A 20283-nucleotide genomic window follows, 5' to 3' on the forward strand; every position below is an offset into this window, starting at 1 on the left:
ATCTGTTTGAACAAAATAAAATGATATCTATTAGACCCCCGGTTACATATTTTTTCTTTCAATTCAGTATTTCAAAAATTATTTCTTGAAATTTACAATCACACAATTCATTAAAATAAAACCCAGTGGCCAACAATAAATGAATAATCGTTTAATTAATTATTTTAATAATTGTCGAAAATAAACCAAGAAAAGCGCTCGGAACGACAAAACAAAATAAAAAAGATATGTTTGTTTGATATATTTCTTCAAATGCAGAAACAAACTGAAACACGTAAACATTTTAATATCATTTTGATTCATGTTAATTAACACTTGGTGTACAGGGATGGGTGTGTTTTGTTGTTGAATTGGACATGATTTACAATTTAGATTCCCAACTATATTCCATTATGATCTTTAATATAAATATATATATGAACCAAAAGTGCGCAAATTCAGAGCACAGAGTCTGACATCTTCTACAGTGTACAATTTCAAGGTGGAACTTTTATAATGCACCAAGTGTTTTACCTATAGACGATGCATGTATGTTCTCAGATTTTTTTTACTATATCATTTTTCACGAAAGACAGAACAATTTCAAAATGTATTGTATGGTCCTGAACATGCCTGAAATATTTTCTACCAGACATTTTGCAACCTCAAATCAATAAATTCAAATTATTCTTGAAAATCACTGTTCACCCAATGAAATTTTGAAAGCTGAATCTCAGACTCCACCCTGTTAGTTGGAAATAAAACTAAATCAGTTAGAATTAATAGGAAATTTATGAAACCAGACAGTGGAAATAAAAAAACCGTTACTCTATATTAAGTAATTTCATCCTTTTTTGGCCAAATTCTATGCATATAGGTCAAATTTGAAGCAATTTATCAAACAAAATAATAAGGATGGTGACATGTATCGCTATACATGCACAGGCTCACAATAAAATCCTGGAAATTGTTAGTTTTTTTTATTCTTTCTCCATATATAAGAGATTGTAATGAATTAGTGAAAAGGTTTTTCATTACTATGCACAATTTTCTGCGACTGTCATACAAGTGAGAGTTTTGGCTAACCATAAAACCAGGTCCAATCCACAATTTTCAGCATAAGAAAATGCCTAAAGCTGAACCAATTCGGAATATAACAGTTGTTATCCATTTGTTTGATTTTGCAGTTAGATTAAGGACTTTCCTTTTTAAGATTTCGTCGGAGTCGTTTTTGGTTGTTTTTTTGTTCGTTTTACTTTTTAATACCATTTTCTTGAATCTTTTGATCCACTCATTAAATTTATTAAATAATTGTTTTCCTGCTAAATTTTAATAATTTTAATACACATTTTTATCTCCTTTATATACCCTTTTCTCCTTTCTCCTGCCCCTTCTCTCCTTCCTCCCGCCCCTTCTCTCCCTTCTCCCGCCCCTGCTCTCCCTTCTCCCTCCCCCTCTCACCCTTCTCCCGCCCCCTCTCTCCCATGCTCCCAATACCCTGTCCAGCCCCTCAAATATAGCCGTGTGTTGTTCCGTTAAGGCAAATCGATTAAATTTGTTGATTGGGCACCCTACTGTAAAGTTTTATTATATTTTTGTAGAATTAACTGCCATGACACAAACCCTCTTGTTAACGAAGCTTTTGCAGTAAATAATTCTATTTCTGAAGTTGGTATACTGTTGTCAAGCATATTTTAAAGAATTTAACATTGATGGAAAATATGTTGATTTTAAACTGATAAAAAATTCACTGAAGTTTTAACCATATTGTGAAGGAAGAGTATAATATATAATTTAGTGTTCGCCTACATAAAATGATGGTTACCGATTTGATATAGAAGATTATGGTGCCAAGACCGATGAAAAGGTTTACCAGCCGACACTGACACAGTAGACAGTAATTTGGAATCTGTTATAGATTCGGTTTTACACAATATATGTGAAACAGTTCAAAAATGGAATCAAACGGTCTGATTTTAAAACAATAAATGAGGACCATTTGTTATAGATTTTTACACAACTTCCTTACATTCTAAGACTGGGATATGCACAAAGAACAAGCCTGTTACTGCCCATAAAGTCCTAATTTGAAACAGTTGATTCCAAATCATAGTTTTGTTTGCCTCAAACACAAAAAAAAAAAAATGCTGATTAGTCTTTGTTTAGACATGTTCAGAATTATTTTTTTTTCACTTATAGGTGAAAGAACATAAACCGGAAAATTTGCACCTGCAAGTTTTGGAATAAATTTTGATCTACATAATTTAATTGTCAAGTACATTCAACTATGTTATTTTGTACCAAATTACAGAGAAAAAAAGTTAAAGGATTTTTATAACATGGCCGAGACAAAATGAGGTTCCGGGAAGATTAGAAAAACTTAAAGCAATGCAACTTCTGTGGGTAAAGGAGATTCCCCCCAAAATCACAACAACGAAGTTAAAGGGAAATCACACTATTTATACTACTTATAATAACTCATTGAAATTTTGTTGGTAGACAGATCATTGAAGCGGAAAAAAATTTGGGGTTACCAATGTTGTTTTAGAGATATGACGTCATCAAAAAGTAAAGAATTGCGTTATACCGAAATATAGAAATATCGCTCTAAAATGCTTAAAGAAGGCAAAATTATTGAAAAACGATGTTAAACTGGTTTAAATAAAATAGTCAATTGCAACTTTTACCTTATACACATTTCTTGGTGTTAGCCAAAATGATGCCTCCAGCTCATTTGTAAAATGTAGCGACTATCAGAATGTTGATCTGATCAGGAAAAAACTGTATTCCATGACAAGGACTAGTCAAAATGAGGAGCCTCCCAAAACACCAAAAGGTTTAAAAGACATGTATTTCAAGATCTTTCTCTTATATTTCAACAAACTAATTCTGAGTTTTTGTCCTGTGTGATTTTTTTTCTTGCGACTTTTTGTTTGTTTACCCCATGTACGAGCAACGTCAACATTGTTTACCTGTGTGATCTAACAAGTTGAAATCTATAATGTTCATCGATTCATATTTGTTATTCAAATTCATTAATGCTTACGACACAATGTTTATGATATAATATCGGTAATGTACAGCCGGCTTACTTTGAAGAGCAATTTGTATTAATTGAGTGATGTGCATGTACTAGCAACGACTATATTTTATTTTACATGCGAGTGTAAATAAATTTGTCGTTGCTTATAAGCAAGTGATTTATCGAGCTGGCAGAATCCACTTTCTTTACAAGATATCTTAAAAATGTTATGGATTTATATATATATGATTCAATTGGCTCGAAAAATCTTTCAAGCTTTGTCAAGTATGTCTAGTTCAATAGCTATATCTTGAGGTAAACGGACAGAAAGTCACAGGACTTAAAGTCACAGATTTGATAGGACAAAAAGTCACAAATAATTTGTGGACAATTGTTTTAATATATGAGAAAATATCTTGAAATATTTACTTTTTTAATACATATAATCATACGAAAGTTTAGGAAATATGTCATTATACTTGAAAAATGAAGATTTATATAATTTTAATCATGTAAAGGATATATATTTATTGGCACCGTGAAGCCATTTAAGTGCCAAGCCACTTGGACATTTTGTTTATTTAACAATTATTTGATCATCTTTGATATATTTTTTATAAATTCTGTAAACAAAGTTGATTTATATACAATAGTTTAAGAAATATGCAAAAATATTTTTGTAGAAATAAGTGTTTTTTATTCAAAGAAAATAATCAGAAAAAATGAATTGTGACTTTTTGTCGTGAATTTGTGTCTGTGACTTTCTGTCCTACATTCGATCTTGATTATGTCCCATACGGGATTCTATGGATATATTGCAATATAGTCAACAGACTAGCAACGACTAACTTTTTACATACACAGTTAAAACAAATTAGTCGTTGCTAGTAAATACACACCATTACACAAGGTCAATCTAAAGACAAGTAGCCTATCAAAGTAAGGTAAACGGACAGAAAGTCACACGACAAAAAGTCACAGGACATAAAGTCACAAATTTGATAGGACAAAAAGTCACAGGACAAAACGTCACAGGACAAAAAGTCACAAATAATTTATTGACCATTATTTTAATATATATGAATTAATCTTGAAATATTTACATTTAAATACATATATTCATATTAAAGTTTAGGAAATGTGTCAGTATACTTGAAAAATGAAGATTTATTTAATTTTAATCATGCATAAGATGCTTTTCTTGGCACCATGAAGCCATTTAAGTGCCAAGTAACTTTGACACTTTGTTTTTTTTAACAATTATTTGATATATTTTGTTTAAAAAGTTGGTTTATATACAATAGTTTAAGAAAAATACAAAAATATTTTTGTAGAAATAAGCGTTTTTTATTCAAAGAAAATAATCAGAAAAAATGAATTGTGACTTTTTGTCCTGTGACTTTTTGTCTGTGACTTTTTGTCCTGTGACTTTCTGTCCTACATTCCAAAGTAACCCTGTCATAATTTTAACGATAACGATATCAGGTTAAATAGTTTCAATATTATGTACATGGCTCCGTTAGTATACACCAATTTATGACATTGCATATAAATTGACAATACATGGTACAACATCTTCTTCAATTTTTTTCAATCTGACATTAATTTTAATTAAACGAAACAAATTATATCTGATGCTGTATTTTATGTAAATATTGATAATCATTGGATTGCAGTTATTAATTATCAGATTTAATTTTTCTGCCCTTTCGGGCAAATAAAGCGAATATATATATGAATGATGTATATCGCCAGCCGCGGTACACTGGGGACTCCATTGTATGTTTTTAAATGTTAACCTGACACAAACGAATGTTATTTTCTGGTCTAACAATAAAATATGTTTTTCTAATGATGCTATTAATTTTATTGAATAGATTTTTTGTTGCATGTTTGAGAGTTTTAATTCATAGACATTGACCTAACTCAACATTATGTTTCCAATGTGCATGGATGATAAATAAAAAAAAGTGCCAAGACATAGAAATGTTTGTATCAACATTTATGAATATAAAAAATGAGATGTGGTATAATTGCCAATGAGACAACTCTCTACAAGAGACCAAATGACACAGAATTTAACTACATTTGTACTTTCTACTAAATTTGGTTAAACAAAAAATCAATATTTTACTTAAAGTCATAAGAAACGAGTGACCGGTGAAAAATAATGTTCTTCCAATTCTAGAACCAATGCATACAAACATCATAAACTTAGTCTTCTGTGCTCGAATTTATCAACTTTTTCGTGCAAATTTCGTATAATTGTCAATTTTATTTTCAATTGGTCAGTGTTGTTGTGAAAATATGGCAGGTAATTAAAGTTCGTGTTTTGAAGCCGAAGTTTAACGATTGTCACATGTTTGTCAACAATTGACGAAAAATAAACAAAAAAGCATGGAAATTGAGCACGTGTTTAACATGTAAATTCATATAATAGTTTATTTTAAGGACATCCATGCGTATTGTGGTCACCGGATTTTTACGAGATGGGTCACACTGAGGTCACCTTGCATACGGAAAATATGTCGGGGGAATTGCTTGCTGGAAGGAAGCTATTCAAATAAAGTAAACTTCTTCTAAATATGAATAAATTAAAGAATTTTCTTCAGAAAAAAGTATATGTACATAAGTTTTATAATGAAAACTATCCATCATATGCATTATTTTTTTTTGATTTGAGGTTTCTTATGACTTTAAGCATGACTGGAGCAGGCCCCTTCATTTCTGGATCTGCAACTGAAAACACCATCATCATTTCATATAAATCCAAATCCTTCCCTTAAACAACCAGACGTCATCCAAATTCTTCCCTTAAACAACCAGACGTCATCCAAATTCTTCCCTTAAACAACCAGACGTCATTCAAATGCCAAACTAAGCTTACCCATTGTAAAAACTGGTTTACAGTCTAAATATGATAGTTATCTGTCTACATTCGTCATGATTTCATCGGGAACCAGTAAAGGAACTTATATTTTGAACCAAATGATACAAACAAACGAAATTATCAATAAAAATGTCAATTGTTCTTGAACAATTGAGAGGTCTTTCCTTTTCGAAATGTAAAGTAAATGTTCCAATAGGCGTAGAATGCATTGAAAAGCTCCCAAACACACATAAAACCGTTAAAAGATGACAAAAACAACAAATTCGATAATTTGGACATGACCTTGACTTTTGACCTTGTAACCTTTGTAAAGGTCATTGGTCCACAATGTCATTGTAAAAGACCCCATGGGTCTAGGACTTTTCGTTCAAGAGTTAAAGCTAATTTTACCTTTTCAGAAACCGTTAACGGCGGTTATGCCCCTTAAGAATATGTCAAATCCTTTCGGTCCAAATGTAAAAAAGTTGTGCCTCAGTCACCTTAACATTTTTCACTGTTTACTATTTCTGTAAGATTGACCGCTTTTGAGATATCGACTAAAAATTTGAAAGGTCAAAGGTGAAGGTCAACCTTAAAAACATTTAAAACACACTAAAAATACTTAAAATAGATCAAAAACACATAATTCGCTATCTGGGACATGACCTTGACCTTGTGACCTTTGTCAAGGTCATTAGTCCACAATGTCATTGCTGAAGACCCCATGGGTCTAGGACCTTTGGTTATATAGTAAAAGCTGATTTTGTCTTTTCAGAAACCTAAATAAGGGGTTATGCCCCTTACAGAAAGGTCAAATCTCTTCGGTCAAAATGTAACAAAGTTGCGCCTTAATTACCCAAACATTTTCCACTATTCAAAACTTCTATAAGTATAATGGTTTCTGAGATTATCCCATAACAAGGTCAAAGGTCAAGGTCAACATACACATTTGACCTTCAGGTATTTTTCAAAGTCACATGAATTGATGATGAATGGTGAAGATCCTAGGTGTCTACGACTTACAGTTTCTGAGTTTTGGTGGTCAACCGACACCAGTTAATTTTCATAGGGACATAACCCTACCAATGAGTGGTTGAAACCTTTCGATCCAAATGTAACGAAGAACCGGGGTCTGGTCCTGAACAAATTTCACCCTTCGCTTTTTTTCTACCTCTTACGGTTACGGTGTTTGAACGATAACAAGGTTTTTTGGTTTCGGAGGGATTACTCCGAACCAACAAAATATTTCGACTCACAGGGTGAGTTCCGGATAGGTATTCATGACACCGATACAAAGTGTGAACACGAAAGCGACACGTCTTATGGTTAACGCGGATAAATTTGTCAAAGTTTGGCGGAAGAATAATAATAATAATTAAAAACCAATTGTTCAGAGAACCATTGATGGTCTTTCCACCAGTTAAGACCTTTTTTATATTAAAATATTAAATTTGGTTTAAAATGTCAATTTAAGCGCCAAATGACAGCTTATTGAACGCTTCTTCAAAAAATATATGGTTACTATACTATATTTTCTATAAAAAAAATATATCGAAAAGGGAAAGAATCTTTTACTTCCGGTTTAAAAAGTTTACTTCCGGTATTCTTTGATAGTTTACTTGACACTGATTCCAAAAATATATGGTTCTATATACTTTTACATTGATTTAGTACAAAAAATAGCTACTTCCGGTTTACAAAAGGTCACTTCCGTTGTGTTTTTTAAAGAGCCACATCATTCAAAATTTCCAAAATTTTTATTTCTCATTTCCCTCATGATCCTTCATTTTTAAAACGATTGCAAAAAGTCCGAGGAGAAAATTTACAATAATAACAAAGTTATTAACACAGGTGTGTTTTCGTCGATTTAAATCACCTGGATAAATTTCTCGGTCGGTAAGTTCCGTAAGCTCTCGGCAAAAATACGTCACATCGAGAACAGATAGGTACTTCCGGTTATTGAAATCACTTTGTTTACACTGAATCTACGTACAAATATCGAATATATATAAGTTTTTGTATTATTGTAATGCCGAGGGGAGATCATGGTGGTAAAAGCAGTGGAAGTGGCACAAGATGTGTTGCTGCCAACTGTGGAAATACACATAAAGATGGATATTCTTTGCACACTTTTCCGAAGGATCCATCACTTAGCCGACAGTGTGTTGACTTCGTGAAGGTAAAGAGAGCAGTATGGTCGGGTCCAACAGAATATTCTGCCATTTGTTCAAATCATTTTACCATGGACTGTTTCCCATTTCGTGTTCGGTTTGAGTTGGAACACTTTGGACGAAAACCGAAGAAAGTGCAGCTGAACTGTAATGCCATTCCTTCAGTGCATGCCGCACCAGAACAATTGCCATTGCCATTGGCAGTTACCCCTAAGTCAAAGAACAGTTCCAAGGAGAAACGGAAGGCATCTACTAACAAATCAGCCACCTCCACATCAGCATCACCAACAGTGACGAATACAACACCAACAGCAACTAAGGCTAGAGCAATGCCATTCCCACTAGAAATGTTGTCACCTTCTGAGGATGCAGTATGCCAAAGTTCTCCTCCAAAGAAAGTTCGTAGAGGATATGCAAAGAGAGAAACTGCAAGGGTAAGAATAGTCATTGGTGTCACTACTACATAGGTTTATTAAAATTGCAGTGTTATAGTAGTCTCAGTACCATGCAATACATTTTTATTGTTCATGCATACATATATATATGTTTTCTATCAGGTGTCAATGGGGTTGGGGTACTTCCCACATAGTATATATATACATGTACATGTACAAGATAATAGGATGTCCTGCTTTGATAAGTCACATTCTCCAGCTCGAATTGACAATATAAAAAAGAAGATATGGTATGATTGCCACAAGAGACCAAAATACACTGAAATTAACAACTATAGGTCACTGTACAGCCTTCAACAATGAGAAAAGCCCATTCCACATAGTTAGCTATGAAAGGCCTTGAAAAGACAATGTAAAACAATTCAAATGAACGACCTAATTTGTGTACAATAATAAATGAATGTAAACAAGGTAAAGATATACATGTTTAAAATCTAAATTATATAAAAAGGATAGGGTTCATCAATTAACACAGTCACAGTGTAACGTAAGTTACAATATAACAGCCTTCATGTTTATATATCATCATTATTAATACTTGATGTAGATAGTAAATTTTGTGTGTTAATTGTTTTTTAGCTTATAGCTGAACATGTCCATAAAACAGCTGGCAACACTTCATCTGCAGCAGTAGTTGACAGCAGTAAGGAAGATGGGGTGGATGCACATGTAGTAGAGGAAACAACCGAATCATTGTGTGTTGAAGAGGTAAGCTATATTTTTCATTGTACATATAACTTGCGAGGTTTAACCTTTATATTGAGATGTTTACACATATATAATAAGAAACTTTCTAAATATAACTTTTTTTTATACTAAATTGAAAATTCTGATATATTTTATGTTTATTTTAAGTAGTACAGAGATACTTAAAATATGTAGAAACTGCAATAGTACTGTATTCTATTATTTTTTTCTTTTTACAGGCTACAGAATTTGTTTTAGAAGAACATGGTCCAAGAACCAAGACAAAGGGCACACAATATAATTGTAAACCAAAAAGAAGATCAATGTTCTGTCAGACTAACTTATCAACAAAAAAGAAACCAGTAAACACTGAAAGAAAAAATATGGTCAATAAAGATAAAGATTAATTAGTAAAATTTATATCTATATTTTTTGATAGGGTTTTTATGGCAAAGCTATGATAGAGGAGGGGCATTACTTTTTAGCTCACCTGTCCCGAAGGGACAAGTGAGCTTATGCCATCACTTGGCGTCCGTCGTCGTCCGTCGTCTGTCGTCGTAAACTATTTCAAGAATCTTCTCCTCTGAAACTGCTGGGCCAAATACTTTCAAACTTTAACTTAATGTTCCTTAGGGTATCTAATTTATAAATTGTATCCGAAGTTTTGATCTATCAACAAACATGGTCGCCATTGCTAAAAATAGAACATAGGGGTCAAATGCAGTTTTTGGCTTATAACTCAAAAACCAAAGCATTTAGAGCAAATCTGACATGGGGTAATATTGTTTATCAGGTCAAGATCGATCTGCCCTGAAATTTTCAGATGAATCAGACAACCCGTTGTTGGGTTGCTGCCCCTGAATTGGTAATTTTAAGGAAATTTTGCTGTTTTTGGTTATTATCTTGAATATTATTATAGATAGAGATAAACTGTAAACAGCAATAATGTTCAGCAAAGTAAGATTTACAAATAAGTCAACATGACGGAAATGGTCAGTTGATCCCTTTGGGAGTTATTGCCCTTTATAGTCAATTTTTAACCATTTTTCGTAAATCTGAGTTATCTTTTACAAAAATCTTCTCCTCTGAAACTACTGAGCCAAATACTTCCAAATTTTTATTGAATGTTCCTTAGGGTATCTAGTTTGTAAATTGTATCCGAAGTTATGATCTATCAACAAACATGGTCGCCATTGCTAAAAATAGAACATAGGGGTCAAATGCAGTTTTTGGCTTATAACTCAAAAACCAAAGCATTTAGAGCAAATCTGACAACGGGGTAATATTGTTTATCAGGTCAAAATCTATCTGCCCTGAAATTTTCAGATGAATCAGACAACCTGTTGTTGGGTTGCTGCCCCTGAATTGATAATTTTAAGGAAATTTTGCTGTTTTTGGATATTATCTTGAATATTATTATAGATAGAGATAAACTGTAAACAGCAATAATGTTCAGCAAAGTAAGATTTACAAATAAGTCAACATGACGGAAATGGTCAAGTGACCCCTTTAGGAGTTATTGCCCTTTATAGTCAATTTTTAACCATTTTTCGTAAATCTTAGTAATCTTTTACAAAAATCTTCTCCTCTGAAACTACTGGGCCAAATACTTCCAAACTTTAACTGAATGTTCCTTAGGGTATCTAGTTTGTAAATTGTATCCCAAGTTATGATCTATCAACAAACATGGTCGCCATTGCTAAAAATAGAACATAGGGGTCAAATGCAGTTTTTGGCTTATAACTCAAAAACCAAAGCATTTAGAGCAAATCTGACGTTGGGTAATATTGTTTATCAGGTCAAGATCTATCTGCCCTGAAATTTTCAGATGAATTAGACAACCTGTTGTTGGGTTGCTGCCCCTGAATTGATAATTTTAAGGAAATTTTGCTGTTTTTGTTAATTATCTTGAATATAATTATAGATAGAAATAAACTGTAAACAGCAATAATGTTCAGCAAAGTAAGATCTTCAATTAAGTCAATTTGACCAAAATTGTCAATTGACCCCTTAAGGAGTTAATGCCCTTTAAAGACTTTTTTCACAATTTGTTCATCATGTTGACTTACTTTAAAAAATCTTCTCCTTTAAAACTGCTGTTACAGTATCAATTTCAGCCAAACTTAGGCTAAATGAGTTTCAGAGTATCTAGTATAAATTTTATATTTTATTTCCTTGTATGTCAAGAAACATAGCTCCTATGGCTAAAATAGAACATAGGAGAAAATGATTATTTTTTTTGGCTTTTGAAGAAAATAGGACGATCCAAAAATATTAAATAAATTGAAAAGCCAAAATAATCATTGATGAGAGATTTAACCAAAAGAATTAAGGTGAGCGATTCAGGCTCTTGAGAGCCTCTTGTTTCTGTGTGTTTTTTGTCTGTCCTGTTCTATATGAGGTTAAAATTTAGCCATTATCCATTTGAAGTGATCTTTCCAGATTTACAAAAAAAAAAGTATGTCAAATCAGGGTTTTGACCCTCATATAAGGTTAATCTTTGTTCCTAAAGAAATATGACATTGTTTTTTTCTTAATAAAATAGGTACACAGACTGATTACATACAGAATGCTGCATCTCTCATGTCTCATGCAAAACCACCCATGACAGATGACTATTGTTGGGTAAGACCAGAGCATATAGACCAAGAAATGGTAAAACCCCTACTTAAATCAAAGAAAAGAGTCTCCAACAGTAGTGCTGATCATGAACCACTTTCATCCCCATTTAAAGACTCGGATGTACTCGATCCAACTTTTGAACCAAGTTCTTCAGATATGTCAGAAAATGAACAGGACATGGAGAATGGTAATCATAGAAAGTATGCATTTGTTTTATTATTGTGAACTGGTCATATTGCATACATGTATATTAATATACATATATAGTCAGTCTAGGAGGATTGAGTGGACTAGTTTTCAAATAACCATAATATACAGAAAAGAAAATACAACTGAAAATGGGAACACGCACACAAATTCTACATTTTAAGTTTAAGTTTATGATGAATTTGTTATCACATCAACTTGAAACTAGACACACATCTAAATTATGAATAGATACTTCACAAATATATGCCAAATTAGGGTTTCCACGTCATTTTCATGGATCACTGAACATATAAAATGATAGTGTACTGTGGACACATTTATTTGTTTACATTTTTATTACAGGATAATTTTAGTGCTTCTATATACAATAATTGTTCTCTTCTTTTTTTTAAGGAACTTGCCAGCTGCTGAGATGACAAAGTATATTGTTTTTGAGGCAAATTTGCAGGAACTATTTGATAGATGCAAAAAGTGTATGACACCTTGCAGTGGGAATATCAACTATGTGAATGGTTCTCTTGTTAAAATATCTTATGTATGTCCTGCCTGTGAATTTTCTTTCAAATGGTTTAGCCAGCCTTTTGTCAGGGGAAAGCCAGCTGGGAATTTAAGCATGTCTTCTGCCATTCTCCTCTCTGGATCAATTCCTAGTAAAGTATTGAGGATGTACAACTTCATGAACATATCTTGTGTCAGCATGAGTACCTACATGAACCACCAGAAGTTCTTTATTTTTCCAGCAATTGGGCATGTTTGGTTTAATTACCAACAAGATTATGTTCATGATGTTATACAAAGTGGTAGAAGTGTTGTACTTGGCGGTGATGGTAGATGTGACACTCCTGGCCATTGCGCTAAATATGGAAGTTACAACATGATTGATTTGGATGAGGGAACTGTTGCAGATATTCAATTAGTTCAGGTATATATTTACATTTTTATGCTTTGAAATTAGTCCTAAAAAATATTCTGGAAATCAAATTACTAAATATAATTCATTATTATAAAACAAAGTATTGAAAACTGATAAGCTGGACTGGCAGATGAGATGGACAAACTGACGAACACTGACAAGGTGGACTGACAGATAGACAGCTTCCCCTAAACTAAACTGAACATCACCATGCTTATATAATATAGAGCATATTGTTTTTTAACAGGTCGAGAAGAATATTATAGCTATCAGTTTTTGTCGAGCCTGCAACTTTTGTTGCAGAAAGCTCGACATAGGGATAGTGATCCGGCGGCGGCGGCTACGGCGGCGGCGGCGGCGGCGGCGTTAGCTAACTTCTTAAAAGCTTTATATTTTAGAAGGTGGAAGACCTGGATGCTTCATATTTTGTATATAGATGCCTCATGTTACGAAGTTTCCGTCAGTCACATGTCCAATGTCCTTGACCTCATTTTCATGGTTCAGTGACCACTTGAAAAAAAAGTTCAAATTTTTTGTAATGTTGAATTCTCTCTTATGATAGGTAATAGGATAACTATATTTTATATGTGCGTACCTTGCATGGTCCTCATGTCTGTCAGACAGTTTTCACTTGACCTCGACCTCATTTCATGGATCAGTGAACAAGGTTAAGTTTTGGTGGTCAAGTCCATATCTCAGATACTATAAGCAATAGGGCTAGTATATTCGGTGTATGGAAGGACTGTAAGGTGTACATGTCCAACTGGCAGGTGTCATCTGACCTTGACCTCATTTTCATGGTTCAGTGGTTATAGTTAAATTTTTGTGTTTTGGTCTGTTGTTCTCATACTATATGCAATAGGTCTACTATATTTGTTGTATGGAATGATTGTAAGGTGTACATGTCTAGTGGGCAGATGTCATGTGACCTTGACCTCATTTTCATGGTTCAGTGGTCAAAGTTAAGTTTTTGAGTTTTGGTCTTTTTATCTAATACTATATGCCATAGGTCAACTATATTTGGTGTATGGAAATATTTTATGATCTTTATGTCAGTCGCGCAGGTTTTATTTGACTGTGACCTCATTTTCACGGTTCATTGCACAGTGTTAAGTTTTTGTGTTTTGGTCTATTTTTCTTAAACTATAAGTAATAGGTCAACTATATATGTTGTATAGAAGCATTGTTAGCTGTACATGTCTGCCTGGCATGGTTCATCTGACCTCGACCTCATTTTCAAGGTTCATTGGTCTTTGTTTAGTTATCTTGGTTAATGTTAAGTTTATGTGACAGTTGTTATAAAGCTTAGCTTTATACTTAGGACTATCAACATAATATCAATGATTAGTATAGAAGGCGAGACATTTCAGCGTGTGCACTCTTGTTAAATTTTCAACTGTTATTATTTTCAGAGTAATGAAGTTCCAAATAGCCACCATATGGAAAAGGCTGGATTAGAGAGAAGTATTGATTTTTTTCCGTCACCATAACATACCGATAAAGACCATAATAACAGATGGACACAAAATGATTGCCAAATGGATACGGGAACAGATGCCAGAAACAACACACCACTTGGATGTATGGCATGTTGCCAAAGGTTAGTTTTTTAAAGTGCTGTTAAATGAAGTACTTTTAACAGTACTTTACTATTATTGGCCTTACTAACAGGTATGGGCTTTGCTCGTTGTTGAAGGCCGCATGGTGACTTATAGTTGTTAATGTCTGTGTCATTTTGGTCTTTTGTGGATAGTTATCTCATTGGCAATCATACCACATCTTCTTTTTTATATTTTGTTTCTAACCAGTTTTTACTGTGGCATGAATGTACTATAAACACATTATGTCAAGTTAAAATATATAATAAAATGGCTATTTTTCAGGTTTAAAGAAAAAGTTGGCCAAACTTTCATTAGAAAGACTGTAAGGACCTTCAGCCATGGATAAAAAGTATTGTCAACCATCTTTACTGGACTGCTGCCTCTTCCACAGGACAGGACCAGGTTGTCATTGTTGCTAAGTGGTATTCCATTCTGAACCACATCATACATGTACATGATGGGCATGGTGAAGAATTTCCAGCATGTCAGCATGGGCCTTTAGAGGGCAGAGAAAGGCACAAGAAATGGCTTAAACCAGGTACTGATGATTCTTAATAACGATTTGTAAAATTAAGGGCATTCAACACAAGAGCCTTGGCTCATGTTTGTTTTCATGACATTTTTATATGTAATATGTGGCTATTCTCAGCTGTTTTTATGCCCCGGGCGTAGGGGGAGGACATTAAGTTTTGCCTTATTCTGTCTGTACTACCCAAAATTGGTTTCAGTTTTCAGTTTGCTTCATCAATTGTTATAAAACTCATACACATTGCTTTTTACATCAAAACACAGATTAAATTTGAATTTTGGTGGGAGTCACTTTTACCTTCCTTTAGTAATGCCCCTTTACAAATGAAAAAAAAGTGAGGTTTCCATTCTCTAACTTTATTTTAGCTCAATGTTATGAAACATATGTCCCTGTAAGTGTAACAAAAATTTACAACACCTCTGTCAATATTTAATTTAATTTCAGGAACAAAGGTGTATGAAAAGCTGCAGGGAATTGTGTGTCACTGGCAGATGAAAAAGAATATTGTCATGTTGTCACCAGGCAAACAGACTTCAGCCTTGGAGGGTTACCATTCTGTCATAAACCACTTTGCACCCAAAATGATTGGCTTTTCCTACCATGGAATGCTTTGCAGGTAAAAATTTGATAAAATGCTCCTCAGTGTACAGCATGGTACCGGTAATCTGTATGCACAAATTTAAATCATTTGCTAAAAAGGTTATTGAAAGTAGAGAAAGCCTTTTTGAGTTATTGTACAATGTGACAGACTGAAACAGATGGACAATGGTATACCATAAAAAGTCCATAATTTAAAGATAGCATATTAAATGAACTTGAGACTCAGTGTCTCTCTTTGCTTTTTATTTTCATATTTTTTTCAGTAATTTTTGGTATGAATCGACTAAACACCATTTGTTTAATTTAAAATTTTAACAGGTTGTGGCTGGCAGCTCTTCATTTTAATGAGAACAACCAAAGGGAACAAGCTGTAACAAAGGATGGCAGAGCACGGTACAAGATAGTCTATCCAAAGTTTAAGAAGGGGGATTACTCTGTAAAGAGAATTTTGGTAGACTGCACATATGGTAAGTGATCCAAGTAGTACTGATCTTTGAATGCCGGTATGTCAAGCGTTGGTCATTAATGTCTGGATTCTTCCTGTTTTACATCGTATTACATACACCACCAGGATGTTAGACGAGTAGATGTATCTAAGTTACACCCCAAAGATATTATTATCAATGTAAAATTAAAGATTTCTATATTTCGAAGTTAAAATGCTGCAGTATAACAGACAAGTATTTTAATGATAAAACTTTGTATTCTTGTAGACTATGTACAAACAGTAATGACCACAGTGATGGGTCTTCGAAAGGTGTCTCATATGAACGAGCATGGTGTTAAACTGCTGGTAGAGGTTCCTCCTCCTCTTTGTAGTGAATATGAGAGACCAGACAAAGAGATAGCAGTTCAAAATCTGATGAGCCGCTTCAACATTGCAGTAACTAGTCACTGTCAGCCTGATGGAAACCAGTGTAGTTCTGGCCAGGGAATGAGCTCCTGATTTGTAATACTGCACATGAGGGAATGACTACCCGTACCTCTTTCCCAAGGAATTGCCAGCACCAATGGTGTTCTCCCCAGGATTTTTTGATAGCGCTGTGGTAAGCGCGCGATGATCGATTGATTCACCATTTTTACATAATGTTACATTTATATATAACTACCATGTTGTTTATATTATATTTAATATTCAAAAACCTGCATTTTGTATAGTCATATGCTTTCACTAAAATGGAAAAAAGTTACATTTTAAATACTATGTTTTAAAAATTAAAATGACTAGATAATTTTGGTCCATCTTACAAACTGCCTGTATGCAGTATATCTGCTGCGTCTGAAAACAGAAGTAAAACTTTGATTTTGGGACAAATAAAAGATTAAGGACTTTAATTCAAATTATGTAACAATGTACTTAAATGTTTGCAATTTTTCTTTTTTGTAATATGAATTAATTAGTTAAGTCTGCCAATTGATATTTTATCGTATGTTTTTCTTTGTTGTGATGTTATGCTATTGTTTCAGAAAAAGGGAGAAGGTTTGGATCCATTAAAACGTTTAATCCCGCTGCAAATGTTTGCACCTGTCCTAAGTCAGGAATCTGATGTACAGTAGTTGTCGTTTGTTTATGTAATATATACGTGTTTCTCGTTTTGTTTATATAGATTAGACCGTTGGTTTTCCCGTTTGAATGGTTTTACACTAGTTATTTTGGGGCTCTTTATAGCTTGTTGTTCGGTGTGAGCCAAGGCTCCGTGTTGAAGGCCGTACTTTAACCTATAATGGTTTACTTTTTAAATTGTTATTTGTATGGAGAGTTGTCTCATTGGCACTCACACCACATCTTCCTATATCTAATTATGTGCACTATATCTTGACAGTTATAATAACCAACCATGAGTATGTACAATTTCATAGGTCAAAGGTCATGGTGAATGAATTGGGTTATAGTTGAGGACCCTATGACCTTTGATAAATATTGTGCCAACACTTATATATCTTAAGAAACATGAGTTCTACATACAAGGTCAAAAGCTTAGTTTATAGTTGAGATGATAAAAATTGTGTCAATTATTGACAGCGTGGCTATAGAGATCGCTTACATTTCCTTGATGTCTAGTCTGGTCTCATTTAATCATGGTTGGCAAAAATGTCTTAGTAACCCAACAGAGAAATAAAGTGTACCATTCCCAACTTTAAATTTAACTGCATGAAATTTTTTTTTTTTGCTTTAGTATTAATATATTATTTTATAAATGCGGTAAATTGTTTAGACACATATTTTGTAATTTGCCAAAAATTTACAATTTGATTAAGTTAAAAAGAAGTATTGAAGGCAATGAAATAGTTTATTACTCATTAGCCTGTTCTGGTCTATCACCATATTCCTGTTTGTACTGGAAGTATGCAACACCCAAAACATGAACATCAAGACAGACTGGTGAAAATCCTGGATGTTGTGTTATGCAGGAAATGTCTGCTTCATTTTTGACATCTAACACCCTCTGCACTTCATTGCAACAAATGCATTCTCTGGCTGTCGGCATCACCTCACAATTTCCACAAGAACACCTGAGGAAATACAAAACTTTATCTACACTAGGAAAATATAAAGCATCCATGATCTGTGATAGTAAACAAAAAACTTAAATTATTTTAGCCACGAATGAGACCCCCCCCGCCCCCTATTTCAGATTATATGACATCATCATAGTACAAATAGTTGTGACGTCTTAAAAGGCTATTTATTTATTTTCCTGCGATGCATTCATAGTCCGTAAAAATTTTGATGTTTTAAAAGGCCATTCAGTTATGATGTCATGAAAGGTTATTTTATTTTTCAGTTACGCCTTCGTAGTTTAAATATTTAAGAGGTCTTGACTAAGGTGTTTGTTTCTGTGACACGTGCACTTCCTACATGTAGTCCAAAAAACTATGACGTCTTGAAAGTATATTTTATTTTTTTCTGTGACGCCTTGTAATCGAAACAGAACAGAAGTCTTGAAAGTTTTTTCATTTTTTCTATGACCCTTGAACCCTTTGTAAAAGACCTCATAATTTTTTATCCCCCCCTCTCTTTTTTACAAGGACAGGCGAGTATTGTCAGGTGACCTTTACTTCATCAATTTCCATGGTACATCTGTATAAAATTTCGTGTGTTCTCACTATAAAAACAAACAAAAATGCATGCTGATCCTACTATAATAGAAATGTTACTTTCGAAGACTTAAATTAATTTAGAATTTTAAACTGTTTCTGCCATTTTTTTTTCGGTGATATTTTCATACTTTCTGTACTTGAAATTTTGTTTTAAAAAAAATATCCACTTGATATGCTACGTATCCCACAAGAAATATGTCTACAACTTGTCGTCTTATGCAAGTTATATCCGTGTTACAGAAGATCACAGAACTTGGTCGATGAAGAGAAAAGCCAAAATCGGAAACTTGCAAGGATAAACATGTTAAATGGAAGTTCTCAAATTAAATTAAATTTACCAAGAATTGTCTTCCAGTCTATTTTCTTCAAGATTTTCTCCCTCCTCGTTTTCACTGGTCTCCGAGTCGGAAGCGTATGGCTCGAACTGATATGGATTTATTCCAGCCACACCAGCAACAACCTCCTCCATTTCATCTGTGTCGGAATGTTCTGTCAGGTTTCTCTCCTCTTCATCACCAAAAGATGACGACCCACACGACAAGTCATTTTCTGGTTCGTCTTCGTCATCACTGGGCTCGATAGGCCGTGGTTCAGATGCATTATCCTCATGTGCCATTGTTTGGAAGTTGATATTTGTTCCCGATGTGACGTCATGCATTGTTTTGGGTATTTGCCGGATGTCTTCGGCAATTAGAATCGTGCATCTTCGGTAACAGGTGCGATAATGAACTTTGGACCATTACTATGGCTTTATTTCTCAATTTTTTTTTCATCGGGTTTTTTGCATACGACATCTAACGATATATTAATTACATTTTCGTAATAAAAAAAATAATATTTTTTTCCCTGTTGTGGCTCTTTAAGGTCACATTGCTTACAACTTAATGCAAAAAGTCCCATGGCTTTATCATGTGTACATATGAGGTAAAAGCAAAGGTCAAAATCTAGAACGTTTAATTAGCATATGACCTTGAGCTCAATTTCAAGGTTATAAACCAAGGACCTCAAATCAAAAGACTCTAGTCCTCTACTTTATATTGTTAATGAGTTATATTACCATACGTATGATATTAGATATAAAAAGGGGGAAAACTCACGTCAAATGTCTACGTACCCTTTCGACTAAAATTCATGTGTTACTTCATGTCGTAACTAACAATTTTATGAAAATATTTTGTCGATATCTTGTATGATTACTGAAAATAAGAGATAACAAGCCAAAATCAAAATTTTAATCATGACCTTGACCTTTGACCTTGACCTCATTTTCATTTTTTTGGACCAAGGACCTCAAATCAAAAGACCATAGGCCTCTACCACTTATGGTTTTTCAGTTAAAAATGCATATCACTTATATCAAATATAAAAGGGGAAATAACTCTCATATGGAGTCTCCGGATAGCTTCGGTAAAAATGAGTCAAATCATCCTGAGGATATAACGAGCAATTTGGTAAAATAAATTTGTCGGTTTCTTATACGGTTGCGAAGATTAAGCGATAACAAGAAAAACAGTATTCGGGGA

At 33.6% G+C, this 20283-nt stretch overlaps 1 protein-coding gene and 1 pseudogene across 1 annotated transcript; one reads left to right on the forward strand and one right to left on the reverse strand.

The window, feature by feature from the left end:
* The first annotated feature begins 7619 nt into the window (after positions 1-7619).
* LOC143043802 (uncharacterized) lies at positions 7620-16833 on the forward strand (annotated as a pseudogene).
* Positions 16834-17935: 1102 nt separating this feature from the next.
* On the reverse strand, positions 17936-19469 carry LOC143042703 (uncharacterized). The gene is made up of 2 exons (XM_076215138.1): positions 19099-19469; positions 17936-18172 (listed from the first exon to the last, which is right to left on the reverse strand). The coding sequence occupies exons 1-2, from the start codon at positions 19416-19418 to the stop codon at positions 17953-17955; spliced, it is 540 nt and encodes a 179-aa protein (XP_076071253.1). The 5' UTR covers positions 19419-19469; the 3' UTR covers positions 17936-17952.
* Between the last annotated feature and the right edge of the window lie 814 nt (positions 19470-20283).

This window comes from Mytilus galloprovincialis, chromosome 8 (genome assembly GCF_965363235.1).
Source record: "Mytilus galloprovincialis chromosome 8, xbMytGall1.hap1.1, whole genome shotgun sequence".
NCBI lineage: Eukaryota > Metazoa > Mollusca > Bivalvia > Mytilida > Mytilidae > Mytilus > Mytilus galloprovincialis.